A 15,706-nucleotide genomic window follows, 5' to 3' on the forward strand; every position below is an offset into this window, starting at 1 on the left:
TGACAGGAACTTGGTCCACCACAGTGCCAGTCGGTGAGATAATACCTTCAGAAAATGAAAGGCTTGAATACCTAAAAAAAAAAAAAGCACTCTTATGAGTCAGGACAGCAGCTTTTGCGAGAGACTCAACCTCAAACCATAACACACTCAAGTTGTTTCTGCTGGCCTTTCTGTAAAAGTCATCACATGCCACTGCTATACACTATCACGGCCACTTGGTAGTGTATCTCAGTCAGTAGTCGTGCACTTTCTCAATGTTGAGAAAGAAATCAAGTTAAAAGGAAATGAGGCCGTACTGCTTGATAAATGGTTATTCAAATGTACTGTCTCTGGCCTGCAGATATCATTTTTGAAGCATTTAGATGAGGATATATATATATATCTCTTGAGCTATTTAGTCTTCATCTTGTATTTAGTCTTCATTCACAACACACATGCAAAAACAAACGTACGTGTAAACACTGTCATTGTTTCAAACATGCTTTGGCTTCTGTTGACTGTCAGTCAAAAATAATACATGTTCATCTAAAATAACTGTTGATCCTAACTGACTGAAGTTTCGGGTGGGAGTTTTTAATGCCAAACTTTTAACTTGTATAACTTGTAGAATGAAAATATGTTCCTCATTTTCTAAAAATAAATCTGGAAAGCCTTTTTTTTCACAAGAAAGGACAGCTGAAAACTCCAAATGTTTTACTAATTTACTTTGAATTACACATAACAATTGACACTATATACGTTAACTGATCAAGAAAATTTTCTTGAATATTTAACATAGTACCTGCCAGCATGAATATAATTTATGTTATTGGAATTAGTATTTTTTTTATTCTGGAGTTTATGTAAGTATATAAAAAAATAAGAACAATAATTGTAAACCAGACTAAATTCACTATTTAAACTATGGCATATTTATATTACAATGAACATGCACCCAGAAAAATGTTATCAGCTATTCACAGGTTTACATTCTACAAATTAAATTTATGACACTGGTGGTCAAAACAACCTTTTTAGATGTTTAGAAATTTCCTTCATTTTAAGCCCATATATGAATGGATTAAATAAAGGTTGATACAAAGTTATTTGTAATGTCATTATTAACCGTGCAATTTTTGGAAAATCTGTTTCCATTCGAGCCATGATTACATCATAGACACCTAAACAGGAAAAAGTAATTAAAACTAACATGTGGGGTAAACAGGTCTCTGCAGCTTTTTTCTTAATTTCTTTACAACTGCGATAAGTGACTATGAATATTTTTGTGTATGTGAAAACTATAAAAAGTATAGGAAATACTACGAGATCTAAATAACTAACTATACCAAATACAGTAACTAACCTTGATCTTACACACTGAAGAGTGTAAATTGTATTGTTACAAAATATTGATTTTAAATGAAAGGAACACAGTTTACTTTTAGCCATTCCTATTGCTTGGACTGCAATATTAGAAGCAGGTACAAGCCAAGCTATGACCAGGAAAATACTCACAGTGCTTTTTCTCATGATGGTTGGATATTGTAGAGGTTTACATATAGCCACATATCTGTCATAGGCCATGGCTGCCAAGAGAAAGAACTCAGAACAACCCAGAGAATAAATTATGTAAAACTGAAAGAGACATGCTGAATATGATATGATTTGTTTTTCAGATAAAAAGTCAATCAGGAGTTTTGGGTAAATAGTTGTGCTGTAAATAACAACGTTCAGTAGCAATGCTGCAATAAAAATGTACATAGGTTCATGGAGATTTTTATGAGTCAAAATGAGGTATATAATAATAAAGTTACTGGAAATTATTAGAATATATACTGTGAACATAATAAAAAAATAAACATATCTGTATTTGTTCATTTCTACATGTCCATCAAAAGTTACATAGGTAACATTTAACTCCTCATCCATCGATGTTTTAAAAAAACTACAAAATGTTTCATTAAACAAATTGCACAAGGTGAACAGATGGAAAATATTGGAAAATGCACCATCATGCAAATCATACACAGTAAGCAGTTACAGTCTGTGGAAGGTTTTTATCAGGTGGATTAAGCCTCCAAGGAGCTGAATACTGGAGGTTCATCTTACCTTTTTCACTCTCTTTTGCTTAGCACTGCAGGATTTCAACATAAAATCTTTTCTGAGGTAATAAATCTTACACAATGGGCTGGATGAACTGGATTAACTTGAGAAATGTGGAATGTAGGGTGGATGCAAAGAGGTGCAGGTAACTTAAGTGCTGAAGAGTTAATCACAGAGTTGATTTCATAAGATCTGATGTAGGAGCAAGCTTGCGAGAGAAGGACTTTACAGGAATTTCTTTATCCATACCTTCTGATCCGGGGTGTCGACTGGAACGAGAGAGCAATAAAGGTCTGCATATTTCTTATTCTGTTCAGTGGCCTTGAGCAAGGCCTCATCGCCAATCAAGATTGATGGGTGATATCCTACAGAAACCTGAGCTTATCTCAGGCTTATCCCTGTTCTGACTTCTCCAGTCTGCATGTCAAATATCCTTGGGCAAGATACTAAACCCGAGTTGTTGTCTGATGCATACATTGGAGTATGAATATTTGTGAATGTTAGCTAGTAAGCACTTGCGTAGCAAAACAATTTCTACAAGAATCAAAAGTTCTTGTATAGATGGGTGTGAATGAGCCAAGTTGTATAAAGCGCTTTCGGTGAGTAGAAAAGTGCTATATAAGAATCAGTCCATTTACACACCCTGAAGTCAGAAGCATATACCTCGATGATGGACTGCAGTTTAGTGTCAGGTGCTCCTTAAACTTGGTAAAGGCTGCCAAGGGTGCTTCTGCAGACCAGACAAAGGGGACTCCACTGGAAGTGAGTGGTGTAAAGGGTGCAGTTACCTGGCTATAGTTGTGAATGAACCTATGGTAGAAATTAAGGAGGCCAAGGATGTACGGCAACAACTGTCGAGTAGACTGGAAGTAGGTAGGCCACTGGGTCATAGCCCGCATCTTCGCTGGATCAGTCTTCACCTGCTACTTTTGATTTTACCTCTACATTTCACCTTTAAAAACTATTTACCTTGCCTTGTTTGGTATCATTCTTTTCAGTAGTGATGTGCGATACTACTGATTTCCTTTCCGATCAGATACCAAGTAAAATTCAAGGTGGTATCGACGATACTCATCTGATACCGATACTCTGTACAGAAACTTAATGTTTCATTGTATTTCATAATACAATATATAATTATCAATTATTATTATTATTATTAACAATTATTATTATGTAATTGTAATAATATAACTTCATAATGATTACAGGACATCAGACTACTTGTTCTTATTGCTTAATAATGCAGAATTATCATATAGAAATAAAAAACCGAAGTTGTGCACTATTTGAGCATGTTGCCTGCCTGCAACACTAAAGGTCTCCGTGAGAGACATCTCTCTCCCCCTAGCAGCACCTGTCCCTTTCCTCCTCTTCAGTTCGCCTCAACATAAGCTCATCATATTCTGTGATATGATTTACTCTGAGGTGTTTGACAAGGTTAGTGGAGCTGCCACAAAACCTCACTGTCTTGCCACATGTATCGCAAACTGCGTCTTGGCTGTTTGTGGAGGTAAAATACATCCACACATGACTCCATTTACACTCAGCCATTGTTGTGAGTGCGCACGCCAGGGGCTGCGACACATTTATACAGCCGTATTTCGCATATGACTATGAAAGGCGTAAGACGAAGTAGTTTCTTCCAAATGATATAGTTTCTTTCCACTGTGTTCCTGTTAATGAAAAACTACAAATTTACCCCAAAGTACTAAAATATCGATATTTTAATATGAGAATTGATTCTAGAACATAAATTACTGGTATCGGAAGAATCGATATTTCAATATCGATCCGCACACCACTACTTTTCAGCACAACCTCACATGTTTGAATTTACTTATATTCTTTCATTTTGACATACTGTATTAACACAACATCAAAAGTCAGACAAATCATTTCATTAATCATTTTCATAACTTGAAATGCAAATATAAATTGTAAATGTTAAAAACCTATGCACAAGTTGTGCAGCTATTTACCTAAAAATACAGCCAAGGCGTTTTTTTTTTTTTTTTTAAATAACGTCTTGATGCATTCTCAATCATCCGGGAAAGTAAATCTCCAAAAGTTGAATCTGTTCATCTGGACGTAGCGTTTTGTGGGAGAAACGTTTCGTCACTCATCCAAGTGACTTCTTCAGTCTCAGCTGACTGCAGGTTTCCCCAAACCTTATAAACAGTACATTTGCATAATGACTGAAACCAGCCCACTGAGGGAACAATGGGCTGTGAGGTCAGTTCCTTAATCATAATTATGCAAATTCTCATGACCATTGATCAACAATCACTGACCAAAACCCACTGATCAAAGAACACTGATCAATGGCCATGAGTACCATTCACAGAGATTTGGGGAATGGCTGCAATCACAGCATTGCAAGATGGCGAAAGATGTACCCTTAGGCCCCCTCCTCAATTCAGAGATGGTCTTTCCCTTTTCACTTAAATGGCCTCCTTGACTCCGCGCTCAAACCAGCGTTCTTCCCTGTCCAGGATATGTACATCCTCATCATTGGAAGAGTGTCCACTGGCCTGTAGCTGTAAATAGACTGCAGAGTCCTGGCCTGATGAGGTAGCTCTTCTGTGTTGTGCCATCCGCTTCGCTAGAGGTTGTTTGGTTTCCCCGATGTATAAATCCTGGCAATCCTCCTGGCACTTAACAGCGTACACTATGTTACTCTGTTTGTGTCGGGGGACCCGATCCTTGGGGTGGACCAGTTTTTGGCGCAGCGTATTTTTGGGGTTTGAAAGATACGGATCCGACGGAGGAGCGGATCCGACGGAGACTGACTATGCTTTTAGATGAGAATACTCTTAAAAAGGTGTTTGACTTCACTGAGAAGGCTCGTCTAGCACAGCACAAGAAGTCTAAGACCAGGCAACAAAGGAAGTTTGACTTACTTTTTGTACGTCGGAAACCACCACAAAATACGGAGAGTGTCCTCAGTGGCCAGAAGAGACAAGGATGCGACATGGAGGATGTGGACAAGTGGGTGAAGAATTTGTCTGACAGACAGCTCACCCAAACAGAGAAAAACATCCTTGGTAAAGGGTTGAATTTTGCCGTCACACCGAGACAAATCCCTCTAGTGGAGCTGATCACAGCCACAGAAACAGCAATTCGTAACAACAATATTTCAGAAGTGGAAGCAGAGCAACTACGGACAAAAGTTTCGGCCTGTCTCAGCAATGCAAAGCCCCCAGCATCCAACATCACCATGGAGGAGAGGAAGGCACTCACATCACTTAGTGATGACAACAACATTATCATCCTTCCGGCAGACAAGGGTAGGTGCACAGTATTGCTTAACCAGAAAGACTATCATGAGAAGATTTTGTCACTACTCAGTGATGAAAATACTTATGAGCCCCTGAAACGAGACCCAGGAAGTGGCTACAGGAAGAGGGTGATAGACTGTCTGAAGCAGTTAGAACAAGACAAGGCTATCGACCGGACCTCATACCACAGGCTGTACCCAGGGGAGTCTACACCAAGTCTGTATGGTTTACCGAAAATACATAAGCAGGGTGCACCTTTAAGACCAATTGTCTGCATGATCAACTCGGTCACCTATAACATCTCCAAGTTTCTGGCTTCGATCCTCAACCCGCTGGTGGGCAGCTCTGAACACCACATCCAGAACACCCTGGATTTTGTTGAGAAGGTGAGAGATGTCATTATGGAGGCAGATGAAACCATGGTCTTGTACGACGTTACGTCTCTTCACTTGCATCCCAGTCACGGAAGCGTTGGAGGTAGTCCGTAAGAGATTACAGGATGACACCAACCTCAGCAACAGGACCACTCTCAGCATCGACCAAGTGTGTTTGCTTTTGGAACTGTGTCTTCATTCCACCTACTTCACATACAAGGGTCAGTTCTACAGGCAGAAACATGGGTGTGCCATGGGCTCCCCAGTTTCATCCATCGTGGCCAATTTGTACATGGAAGAAGTGGAAAAGAGGGTGTTGCTATCCTACCCTGGAACACCACCAAGCCATTGGTTCAGATATGTGGATGACACCTGGGTGAAAATCAAATCTCAGGACGTACTACATTTCACGGATCACATTAACTCGGTGGACCAACACATCAAATTCACCAGGGAGGATATGAAAAGTGGCAGGTTAGCCTTCTTAGACTGTGAGATTTCCATCAGTAATGGGGGACATCTAAAAGCTGACGTGTACCGTAAACCTACGCATACGGATCAGTATCTAAGGTTTGACTCTCATCATCCACTGGAGCACAAACTGGGTGTCATCAGGACGCTACAACACAGAGCGAACACCATCCCCACTGACACAGCGGCCAGGGAGGCAGAAGAACAGCACATCAAGAAGGCCCTGAGTAAATGTGGTTATCCCAGCTGGACTTTTGTCAAAGCTGGGAAGGCACCTAAAGAAAGCTCCAGCCGATCCAGGAGAGAAGGACAACCGCCGCCCAGGCGAAAACCTGTAGTGATCCCATATGTGTCAGGAGTATCGGAACAGTTGAGACGCATTTTTTCTAAACACCGGGTCTCTGTGGCTTTTAAACCCCAAAATACGCTGCGCCAAAAACTGGTCCACCCCAAGGATCGGGTCCCCCGACACAAACAGAGTAACATAGTGTAGGCTGTTAAGTGCCAGGAGGATTGCCAGGATTTATACATCGGGGAAACCAAACAACCTCTAGCGAAGCGGATGGCACAACACAGAAGAGCAACCTCATCAGGCCAGGACTCTGCAGTCTATTTACACCTACAGGCCAGTGGACACTCTTTCAATGATGAGGATGTACACATCCTGGACAGGGAGGAACGCTGGTTTGAGCGCGGAGTCAAGGAGGCCATTTACGTGAAAAGGGAAAGACCATCTCTGAATCGAGGAGGGGGCCTAAGGGTACATCTTTCGCCATCTTACAATGCTGTGATTGCAGCCATTCCCCAACTCTCTGTGAATGGTACTCATGGCCATTGATCAGTGTTCTTTGATCAGTGGGTTTTGGTCAGTGATTGTTGATCAATGGTCATGGGAATTTGCATAATTATGATTAAGGAACTGACCTCACAGCCCATTGTTCCCTCAGTGGGCTGGTTTCAGTCATTATGCAAATGTACTGTTTATAAGGTTTGGGGAAACCTGCAGTCAGCTGAGACTGAAGAAGTCACTTGGATGAGTGACGAAACGTTTCTCCCACAAAACGCTACGTCCAGATGAACAGATTCAACTTTTGGAGGTTTTTTAAATAACCATTTCAAACTATTTACAGAACAATCAGTCGTTCTGATGTTCTTCCCCTCTTCCCCTCTTCCTAAACAACCAAATGCCACATGTTGTCATATCATTTTTTGTTTGGTTGACATGGTAAATTTTTCCACCAATGGGAAAGGGAGGTGTTTTTCTTTTTTTGCTTGCAAGCGGAGAGTGTTTTAAGGTGCTTTCAGTTTTTAACATTTCTCCCTGCATTAAACATAGCGATAGTATTAAGGAAAAAAACATTGCGTATATTTTTTATCACAACTCTGGTTTTATGTGGCCTAACAACACAATTTAAAAACTGCTATATTGTTGACATAGCATTGTGTTGCTATGTCATCTTAAATTGGTTATGTGACTGGTTTACCATGGCTACTTTATTTTTCCTCAGCCAACCGGGGAATGGGGGAGGGGGGCACTGGGCAGGAGGTTTAGAGTGTAATAAGTGTGAATGGAACCAGAGCCCTCAGAGCTGAGGGGTAGTGCTGATTGTACACAGTTGGCTAAACAAAACAGACTCCAGCTATTTATTTTATTGCCAGACCATATGGAGGTTATGTTTTTCCAGGCAGGGATAACCTAAGATGAGGGGTTTGTCAGGAGAGAAGAAGGTGAAGAAGGAGATGGATTCCCAGTGGTTACCAGAGGAGACCACACAAATGGGCTCAGCGTACCCTGTAACAGAAACCCTCAACATCGTCCTGACTTACAGGAGAATGTTTTGAAAGCGGGAAAAACAGCGTCACATAATACTGTGCCGGAAACCATGAAGTTTGTATCGGGAAATAACTGGGTGGTGGCTTTAGATGAGTCAGAGTGGGATTGGGCCATAGCTGGTGGATCCTATGCAGAGGCAAACACTGAAACCTTTATTGAATACAGTGACCTCAGGGATAGGGGTAGGGCTGTGAAAGGGAGTCTTGCAGGTGCAGTGATCACTGTAAGAGAGGGAGAGGAGAGTTATACAATACAATTACAATACAATTTTATTTATATAGCACATTTAAAAAACCACAGGTATGCCAAAGTGCTTCACAGAATGAGTTAAGAGCAATAATAAATACAAATATAAAGCACAAAATACAAATAAAATATACTAACAGGCGAGTGACATAACTAACCAATAATACACCAGGCATAGTAGGCACAACCCTAAAGGCTGAAGGTTAAAACATTATAAACATTAACAAAGTGATAAAGATAAGTTCCAGTACACTAAAAATGTGGGCTCTAGGAGGTGGGGAAAGCAAGGCTAAACAAATAAGTTTTTAATCGAGATTTAAAAGAGTGAATTGAATCAGACGCCCGAATAGCTAGGGGGAGGTTATTCCAGAGGTAGGGTGCGACAGCGGCGAATGCGCGGTCACCTCTGGTCTTGAGCCGAGATCTAGGTTGCACCAGGAGCATTTGGCCTGCTGATCTAAGCGCTCTCCCAGGGATATAAAAGCTGAGGAGATCCGTAAGATAGCTGGGCGCGGTGTTATTTATGATTTTAAAAGTGAGCAATAAGATTTTAAAATCAATACGAAATTTAATAGGGAGCCAGTGGAGGTCGGAAAGAACTGGAGTAATAGACTCAAACCTGCCAGTTCCAGTTAAGAGACGCGCAGCCGCATTTTGAACGAGCTGCAGTTTGTGAACAAGGGCAGAATGGAGACCAGTATAAAGGGAATTACAATAATCTAACCTTGGTGTAACAACGGCATGGATAAGTTTCTCCAGGTCCTTACGTGGTATGTAGGGCTTGGCCTTAGAGATTAGGCGTAGTTGATTGAAACTCGATTTAACTACGGAGGACACATGTTTGTCCAACTTGAAGGAACTGTCAAAGACAACACCCAGAAAGGGAAAGGGAGTCAGAAAGGGAGTCAGCAAAGGGCCCAAAAATACCAGTTAGTTCAGCCCGAGAGAAGGGAGTATCAAAGATTACAATTTCAGTCTTCTTATCATTTAGAATGAGAGAATTGCTCAGTAGCCAGTTTTTAACTTCATTCATACAATCAAAGAAGTGTTGCAACGACGACGTGACATCCTCAGCTAGTTCAAAATAGATTTGAATGTCATCCGCATAAAAGTGAAAAGAAAAATTGTATTCATCAAAGATTCGGCCCAAGGGTAACAAGTATAAAGAGAACAGCATGGGACCCAGCACAGACCCCTGGGGGACACCAGAGGTAACAGGGGCAATGGAGGAGGCATAGGTACCCATGTTGACAGAAAAGGACCTATCTGAGAGATAGGATTTAAACCAGCTAAGGGCACTGCCTGTGATGCCCACCAGATGCTCAAGCCTCATTAAAAGGACATTATGGTCCACCAAATCAAAAGCAGAGGACAAATCAAGCAAAATTAACACCACAGGGCGCCCTGAATCAGTAATGCAGGTTCCGTGCTATGGTGTGGCTTAAACCCCGACTATCTGCATCCAAATAAGTTTGAAGTTGGGAATGAACAATCTTCTCTAGGATTTTAGACAGAAACGGGAGTTTGGAAATAGGTCTAAAGTTAGCGAGGTCATTCTGATCAAGGGAGCTCTTTTTGAGTATAGGTTGCACTACAGCGTGTTTAAAAGCAGCCGGAACACAACCCGATAACAATGACAGGTTAATTAATGATAAAATACAGGGCCCGATAATGTTAAACCCATCTTTAATAATGCGAGATGGAAGGATGTCATGAGCAGCGTTTGAGTTTTTTAGGTGATCAATTATACCCTTAAGAGTAGGGAGCGAAACTGGATCAAACTGATTGAGGTTAGTAGAGCATCTTAATGCTGGGGCCTGACTCATCACAGGGGGGTGTGAGACTCTTAGAGATAAGATTCTGCCTGTAAAATGAGTTAAAAAAATTTCACAAAGGGCTAAGGAAGCCAATCTAGGCGTTTCAGGACAAGGATTGATCAATGAGTTAAAAGTCTTAAATAAAATTTTTTCCACCGCCTTTCAGCCTGGCGGCAAATGCGTTGTAAAGCGCGTAAAGAGTCATTTAGCCACGGCTGAGAGCAGCTTCTAGGCCTTTTTACTTTCATAGGAGCCACAACGTCCAGTAAAGAGGAGCAGGTAGAGAGAAAGGAGTTAGCAAAATCATCAACTGAAGAGGGTGTAGAACGATCAATGTCAGGGAGAACAGATTTAGAGAAAGCAGCTGAAAATTCAGCCACAGTCCCAGGATTGATAATGCGCACAAGACATTGAGGACCCTCAAAGCTCTGGTCCAATTTGCATAGCTCAGCATCAAAGATGACTGGGAAATGATCGGAGATTCCAATGTTGCTGATGTCCCTTTTTTTTTTTTTTTTTTTTTTTTTTTTAAACCTGTCCCGTTTGGTTCTTTTGCCATCAGAATTATTGTCTAAAGGCGAAGAAAGATGCCCAACGGATTTACTTTACCAAATGGACCATCCCAGCCTTGCCGTAATGGTCCATTTGATTCACCTTTTATTGTTTATTTTATTTTGACTTGCTGAATACGGGACAGACTTGACTGGTGGAAAGAAAGGGGAGAAAGAAAGAGGGAAAGAAAAACAGCTGAGAAGAGGGACGGGGGAGAAGGGCAAAAACCAAAAACCAACAGAATAAGCAGACAAAAAATACATATATCGATCACCTGGATCACCTGTTGAGAAAGAAAAAAAGAAAGCAAGCAGAAGAAAACGAGAGTAATAAACAACATCACAATGATATATGGGAATATGACAGTAAATACTAAATATTAAACATTATTGTGCAGCACGTAGGATCGACAGCGCACAGTGTGCTTTGAGGTAGGAGCCAAAAAGGGTGTAGTTTGTGTGTGTGATCACCCGTGTGTGCACCTGTGAGCATGAACGCGCTTGTTTTTAAAAGGTTCCTTCATGTAATGATCTGCTAGAGGGTGTGGGGGGCCACTGCCCCGTCCTCCAGGGCATGAAGCAGGTATGGAGGAGTTGCTGATGTCCCTGATACAAATGTCCAGTCCATAAGAAAAAATCAAATCAAGGGTATGACCTTTAAGGTGGGTAGGTGCATTAACCCACTGGATAAGATTAAAAGAGTCAACTAAGGCTAGAAAATCCTTGGCAAACACATCATCTTTGCAACAAATGTGAATGTTAAAATCGCCAGTGATAAGAACACGATCATAATTTAGGTAAAGAGATGCTAAAAAGTCACCAAAGTCGTTAATGAAAGTCTTATTATATTTCAGGGGACGGTAAATCACAACACAGAGAGTCAAGGGGGTACCAGCAAGTTCCAGCAGCTGGGCTTCAAAGCTAGGGAATATAGGTGAGGGCAGGTGCCGTACTCGGAATTTATTCCTAAAGACCACTGCCAGTCCTGTTTAGTTTTCAGTCTTCATTTATGTTGGAAGTGATAGCAGAGCTGTATGTTTTAATTTTTTTCAGAAATATCTCAGAACATGGTATATCATGTTTAGGTGGAAACTAGCGTGCTAACTTTCTGCCAGCTTCTAACTCCGTTAAATTGACTAAATTGTTAAACTGTTTTCATAAACTGTTTTAATGAATGCATGGATGTTAAACTTAATCATTACACCTGGTAAAGCAGCAACACTGATCATTTTATTAAAGATGAAAGAATTTAGACAGTTTTTACCTCTCAGTGATGCCGCAGTGTTTGTTTGACTTTGAGACCTGAAACAGACGGAGTTTCGGACCCAGATTGCACCTTGAGGCTGCTGACTATGGTAGCCGTAATGCTCTGACAATCCATCAAGCGGTGCGGCTTCGTAGCTTACCAAAATCATACTGAAAAGTTTTTTTGGCAGATGTTTGAGCTCCGGGAATATGGGGTGTGTGGCCCATTGCTATGGGCCATTCAGTCCTTATACAACCATTGCAAGAGTTTCGGCCGCATAGCCAGCAATAAGTCGGACTCGCTCTTGGTGGGTGATGGGCTCCGCCAGGGCTGCCCTTTGTCACTGATTCTGTTCATAATTTTTATGGACAGAATTTCTATGCTCAGCCAAGTGGCGGAAGGCTTTCACTTGGGTGGTCCCAGGATCTCATCTCTGCTTTTTGCAGATGATGTGTTTCTGTTGGCTTCATCGAGTGATGGCCTCCAGCTCGCCTTGGAACGGTTTGCAGCCGAGCGTGAAGCGGTGGGAATGAGAATCAGCACCTCCAAATCTGAGGCCATGGTCATCAGCCGGAAAAGAGTGGAATGCCCACTCTGGGTCAGGGACGAGTTCCTGCCCGAAGTGGAGGAGTTTAAGTATCCCAGGGTCTTGTTCACGAGTGATGGAAGAAGGGAGCGGGAGATCGACAGACGGATTGCTGCAGCGGCCGCAGTGATGTGGCCACTGTGGTGAAGCGAGAGCTGAGTGTAAAAGCGAAGCTCTCAATTTACCGGTCGATCTATGTCCCTACCCTCACCTATGGTCACGAGCTGTGGGTAGTGACCGAAAGAACGAGATCGCGGATACAAGCGGCAGAAATGGAATTCCTCCAAAGGGTGGCTGGCCTCTCCCTTAGAGATCGGGTAAGAAGTTCGGCCGTTCAGGAGGGGCTCAGAGTAGAGCCGCTGCTCCTCCACATTGAAAGGAGCCAGTTCAGGTGGTTCGGGCATTGGACAAGGATGTCTCCTGGGCACCTCCTAGGTGAGGTTTTCCAGGCATGTCCCACCAGGAGGAGGCCACGGGGCAGACCCAGGACATGCTGGAGAGATTATATCTCTTGGCTGGCCTGGGAACGCCTTGGTGTTCCCCTGGACCTGCTGGAGGAGGTGGCTGGGGAGAGGGAGGTCTGGGCTTCTCTGCTTGGGCTGCTGCCCCCACAACCGGCCCCGGATAAGCGGAAGAAAATGGATAGATGGATGAAAAAAAGTTAGGAAAAATGAGGAGGGGAGAAATTTGTCAGCAGAAAGTTTAATTGCTGTCATGTTATACTCTGATTAAAAAGTGTTCCTTTATTTATTTTATTTTGTCTAACAGTGTAGTCCAGATTATAGTGTAATACACATACACTTTCACAGGTAAACATCATTACCTAAAGTTTGCTTTAATGGTTGAGTATCATGAAATTAGATGAAAGCAGGTGTGTGTTTCTCACAGTTCAGACCATATTGCTTCATAAAACAGTAATTCAAATGTTATCTCTCTAGTTTGTAAGATATTCAGATGAGAATTTATACAATAAGGTTTATCTAACAGACCTCAAGAACAGTTACATATTCATCGATTTAGTATTCACCTCTCGTACACATATTTGAAAAAAAGAAAAAGGGATATTTATATGAAATGCAATCAAGTTACTCTCTTCTTTTTACACTCCACTGCATTACTAGTCTACTACTGGTGTAATGTTATCACTGTCACAGCATCAAGGTTCTAGTTTCAAACAGGCCTCAGGCAGGTTTGTTTGATTTCTTCAAAACAATAAAACAGTTTATTTTGTTATTTGTAAATTGTGTCATAACCCACTGAACATTTGTCCCTACTCATTATACAATTTCTAAAAATAAAAGCTCAACGAGGAAAGATTTAATTTTGTTTTCACAAAAGTACAGCTTGAAACTTTATACATTTTGCATGTTTATTTTGAAAGAAAAGTAAGAATTACCACTGTATAAAATTAACGGATGAAGAAAACTCTCTTGGAGATTGAACATAGTACACAGCAAAAACTCCAGTGTTAAATATAACACTGTTGAGTGTTAAATGAACACTTTTGACAGTGTTATATTTTTAAAAGTAACCTCGTCAGTTTTGAAGATTTACAACGACTAACACAGAGCAGTGCTGATTTTCTAACACTGGAATATTTCTAACATTTTGAGTTATTTTCCAGTGTTAGAAAATCAGCACTGCTCTGTGTTAGTCGTTGTAAATCTTCAAAACTGACGAGGTTACTTTTAAAAATATAACACTGTCAAAAGTGTTCATTTAACACTCAACAGTGTTATATTTAACACTCAGAGGTGTGGACTCATATAAACACTCTCCAGTGTTAATTTAACACTGGAGTTTTTGCTGTGTACCTGTCAGCATTAGTTTAATTCATGTTGCTGGAATTGGTACATTTTTTACTATTGAGTTGTTGTGCTGTGCAGCAGTCTAAAAACCAGTATTTTAACTGTAACTATCGCATTTAAACTATAACATTTATGTTACAATAATCTTACAATATTTATGTTACAATAGACATGCACCCTGAGCAATCATAAACAGTAAAAACATTTTAAATTCACTGATTAAGTTACTCAAAAAAGGTGTAAAATATGTGGACCAAATCAATTTCATGACTTTATAATATTTAATAAAGATATTTTCAGAAATGAGCAATTAATTGATGCAGCAAATAATTTTTGTTGGACAAAACAACCTTTTTAGATGTTTAGAAATTTCCTTCATTTTAAGCCCATATATTAATGGATTAAATAAAGGTTGATACAAAATCAGCTGTAATGACACTATGAAGCGTGCAGTTTTAGGGAAATCTGATTCCACTCGAGCTATGGTTACATCATAGACACCGAAACAGGAAAAGCTCACTAAAACCAGTATGTGGGGTAAACAGGTCTCTGCAGCTTTTTTCTTAATTTCTTTACAACTGTGATAAGAGACTATAAATATTTTTGTGTATGTGAAAACTATAAAAAGAAGAGGAAGTATCACAAAATCAAAAAAACAAACTATACCAAATACAGTAACTAACTTTGATCTTACACACTGAAGAGTGTAAATTGTATTGTTACAAAATATTGATTTTAAATGAAAGGAACACAGTTTACTTTTAGCCATTCCTATTGCTTGCACTGAAATACTAGTGGCAGGTACAAGCCAAGCTATGACCAGAAAAATACTCACAGTGCTTTTTCTCATGATGGTTGGATATTGTAGAGGTTTACATATAGCCACATATCTGTCATAGGCCATGGCTGCCAAGAGAAAGAACTCTGAAGAACCCAGAGAATAAATTGTGAAAAACTGAAAGAGACATGCTGAATATGATATGATTTGTTTTTCAGATAAAAAGTCAATCAGGAATTTTGGGTAAATTGTTGTAGTGTAAAGAACACAGTTCAGTAGCAAAGCTGCAGTAAAAATGTACATAGGTTCGTGGAGATTTTTATGAATACAAATGAGGTATAAAATTATACAGTTACTGCAAATTATTACAATATATACTGTGAAAATAATAAAAAAATAAACATATCTGTATTTGTTAATTTCCACATATCCATCAAAAGCTATATAGGTAACATTTAACTCATCATCCATTGATGTCTTGAAAAAGCAGACATGGTCTGACTAATCACATAACCAGAATAAATAAAAAGACTCCAAATGCAATATAATGTAACCTGGCATGCATGCTGTTGTAACTGAGAGTCAGTTTAATGTGTAACACACTCTATGAATATGTGGATCAGCAAAACCTA

At 40.3% G+C, this 15,706-nt stretch overlaps 2 protein-coding genes across 2 annotated transcripts; both read right to left on the reverse strand.

Annotated features, from left to right (window-relative positions):
- Window positions 1-999: 999 nt before the first annotated feature.
- LOC100707735 (olfactory receptor 11A1-like) lies at window positions 1,000-1,908 on the reverse strand. Its single transcript, XM_003449493.2, has one exon. The coding sequence runs from the start codon at window positions 1,906-1,908 to the stop codon at window positions 1,000-1,002; it is 909 nt and encodes a 302-aa protein (XP_003449541.2).
- A 12,698-nt stretch (window positions 1,909-14,606) lies between these two features.
- LOC100692273 (olfactory receptor 6N2-like) lies at window positions 14,607-15,706 on the reverse strand. The gene has a single exon (XM_003449520.3). The coding sequence runs from the start codon at window positions 15,543-15,545 to the stop codon at window positions 14,607-14,609; it is 939 nt and encodes a 312-aa protein (XP_003449568.2). The 5' UTR covers window positions 15,546-15,706.

The sequence above is a fragment of the Oreochromis niloticus genome, linkage group LG16, assembly GCF_001858045.2.
Source record: "Oreochromis niloticus isolate F11D_XX linkage group LG16, O_niloticus_UMD_NMBU, whole genome shotgun sequence".
NCBI lineage: Eukaryota > Metazoa > Chordata > Actinopteri > Cichliformes > Cichlidae > Oreochromis > Oreochromis niloticus.

Excerpts from the sequence above, each read along its gene's own strand:
- LOC100692273 (XM_003449520.3), bottom strand. The coding sequence starts at position 15,545 with ATGGATGATGAGTTAAATGTTACCTATATAGCTTTTGATGGATATGTG.
- LOC100707735 (XM_003449493.2), bottom strand. The coding sequence starts at position 1,908 with ATGGATGAGGAGTTAAATGTTACCTATGTAACTTTTGATGGACATGTA.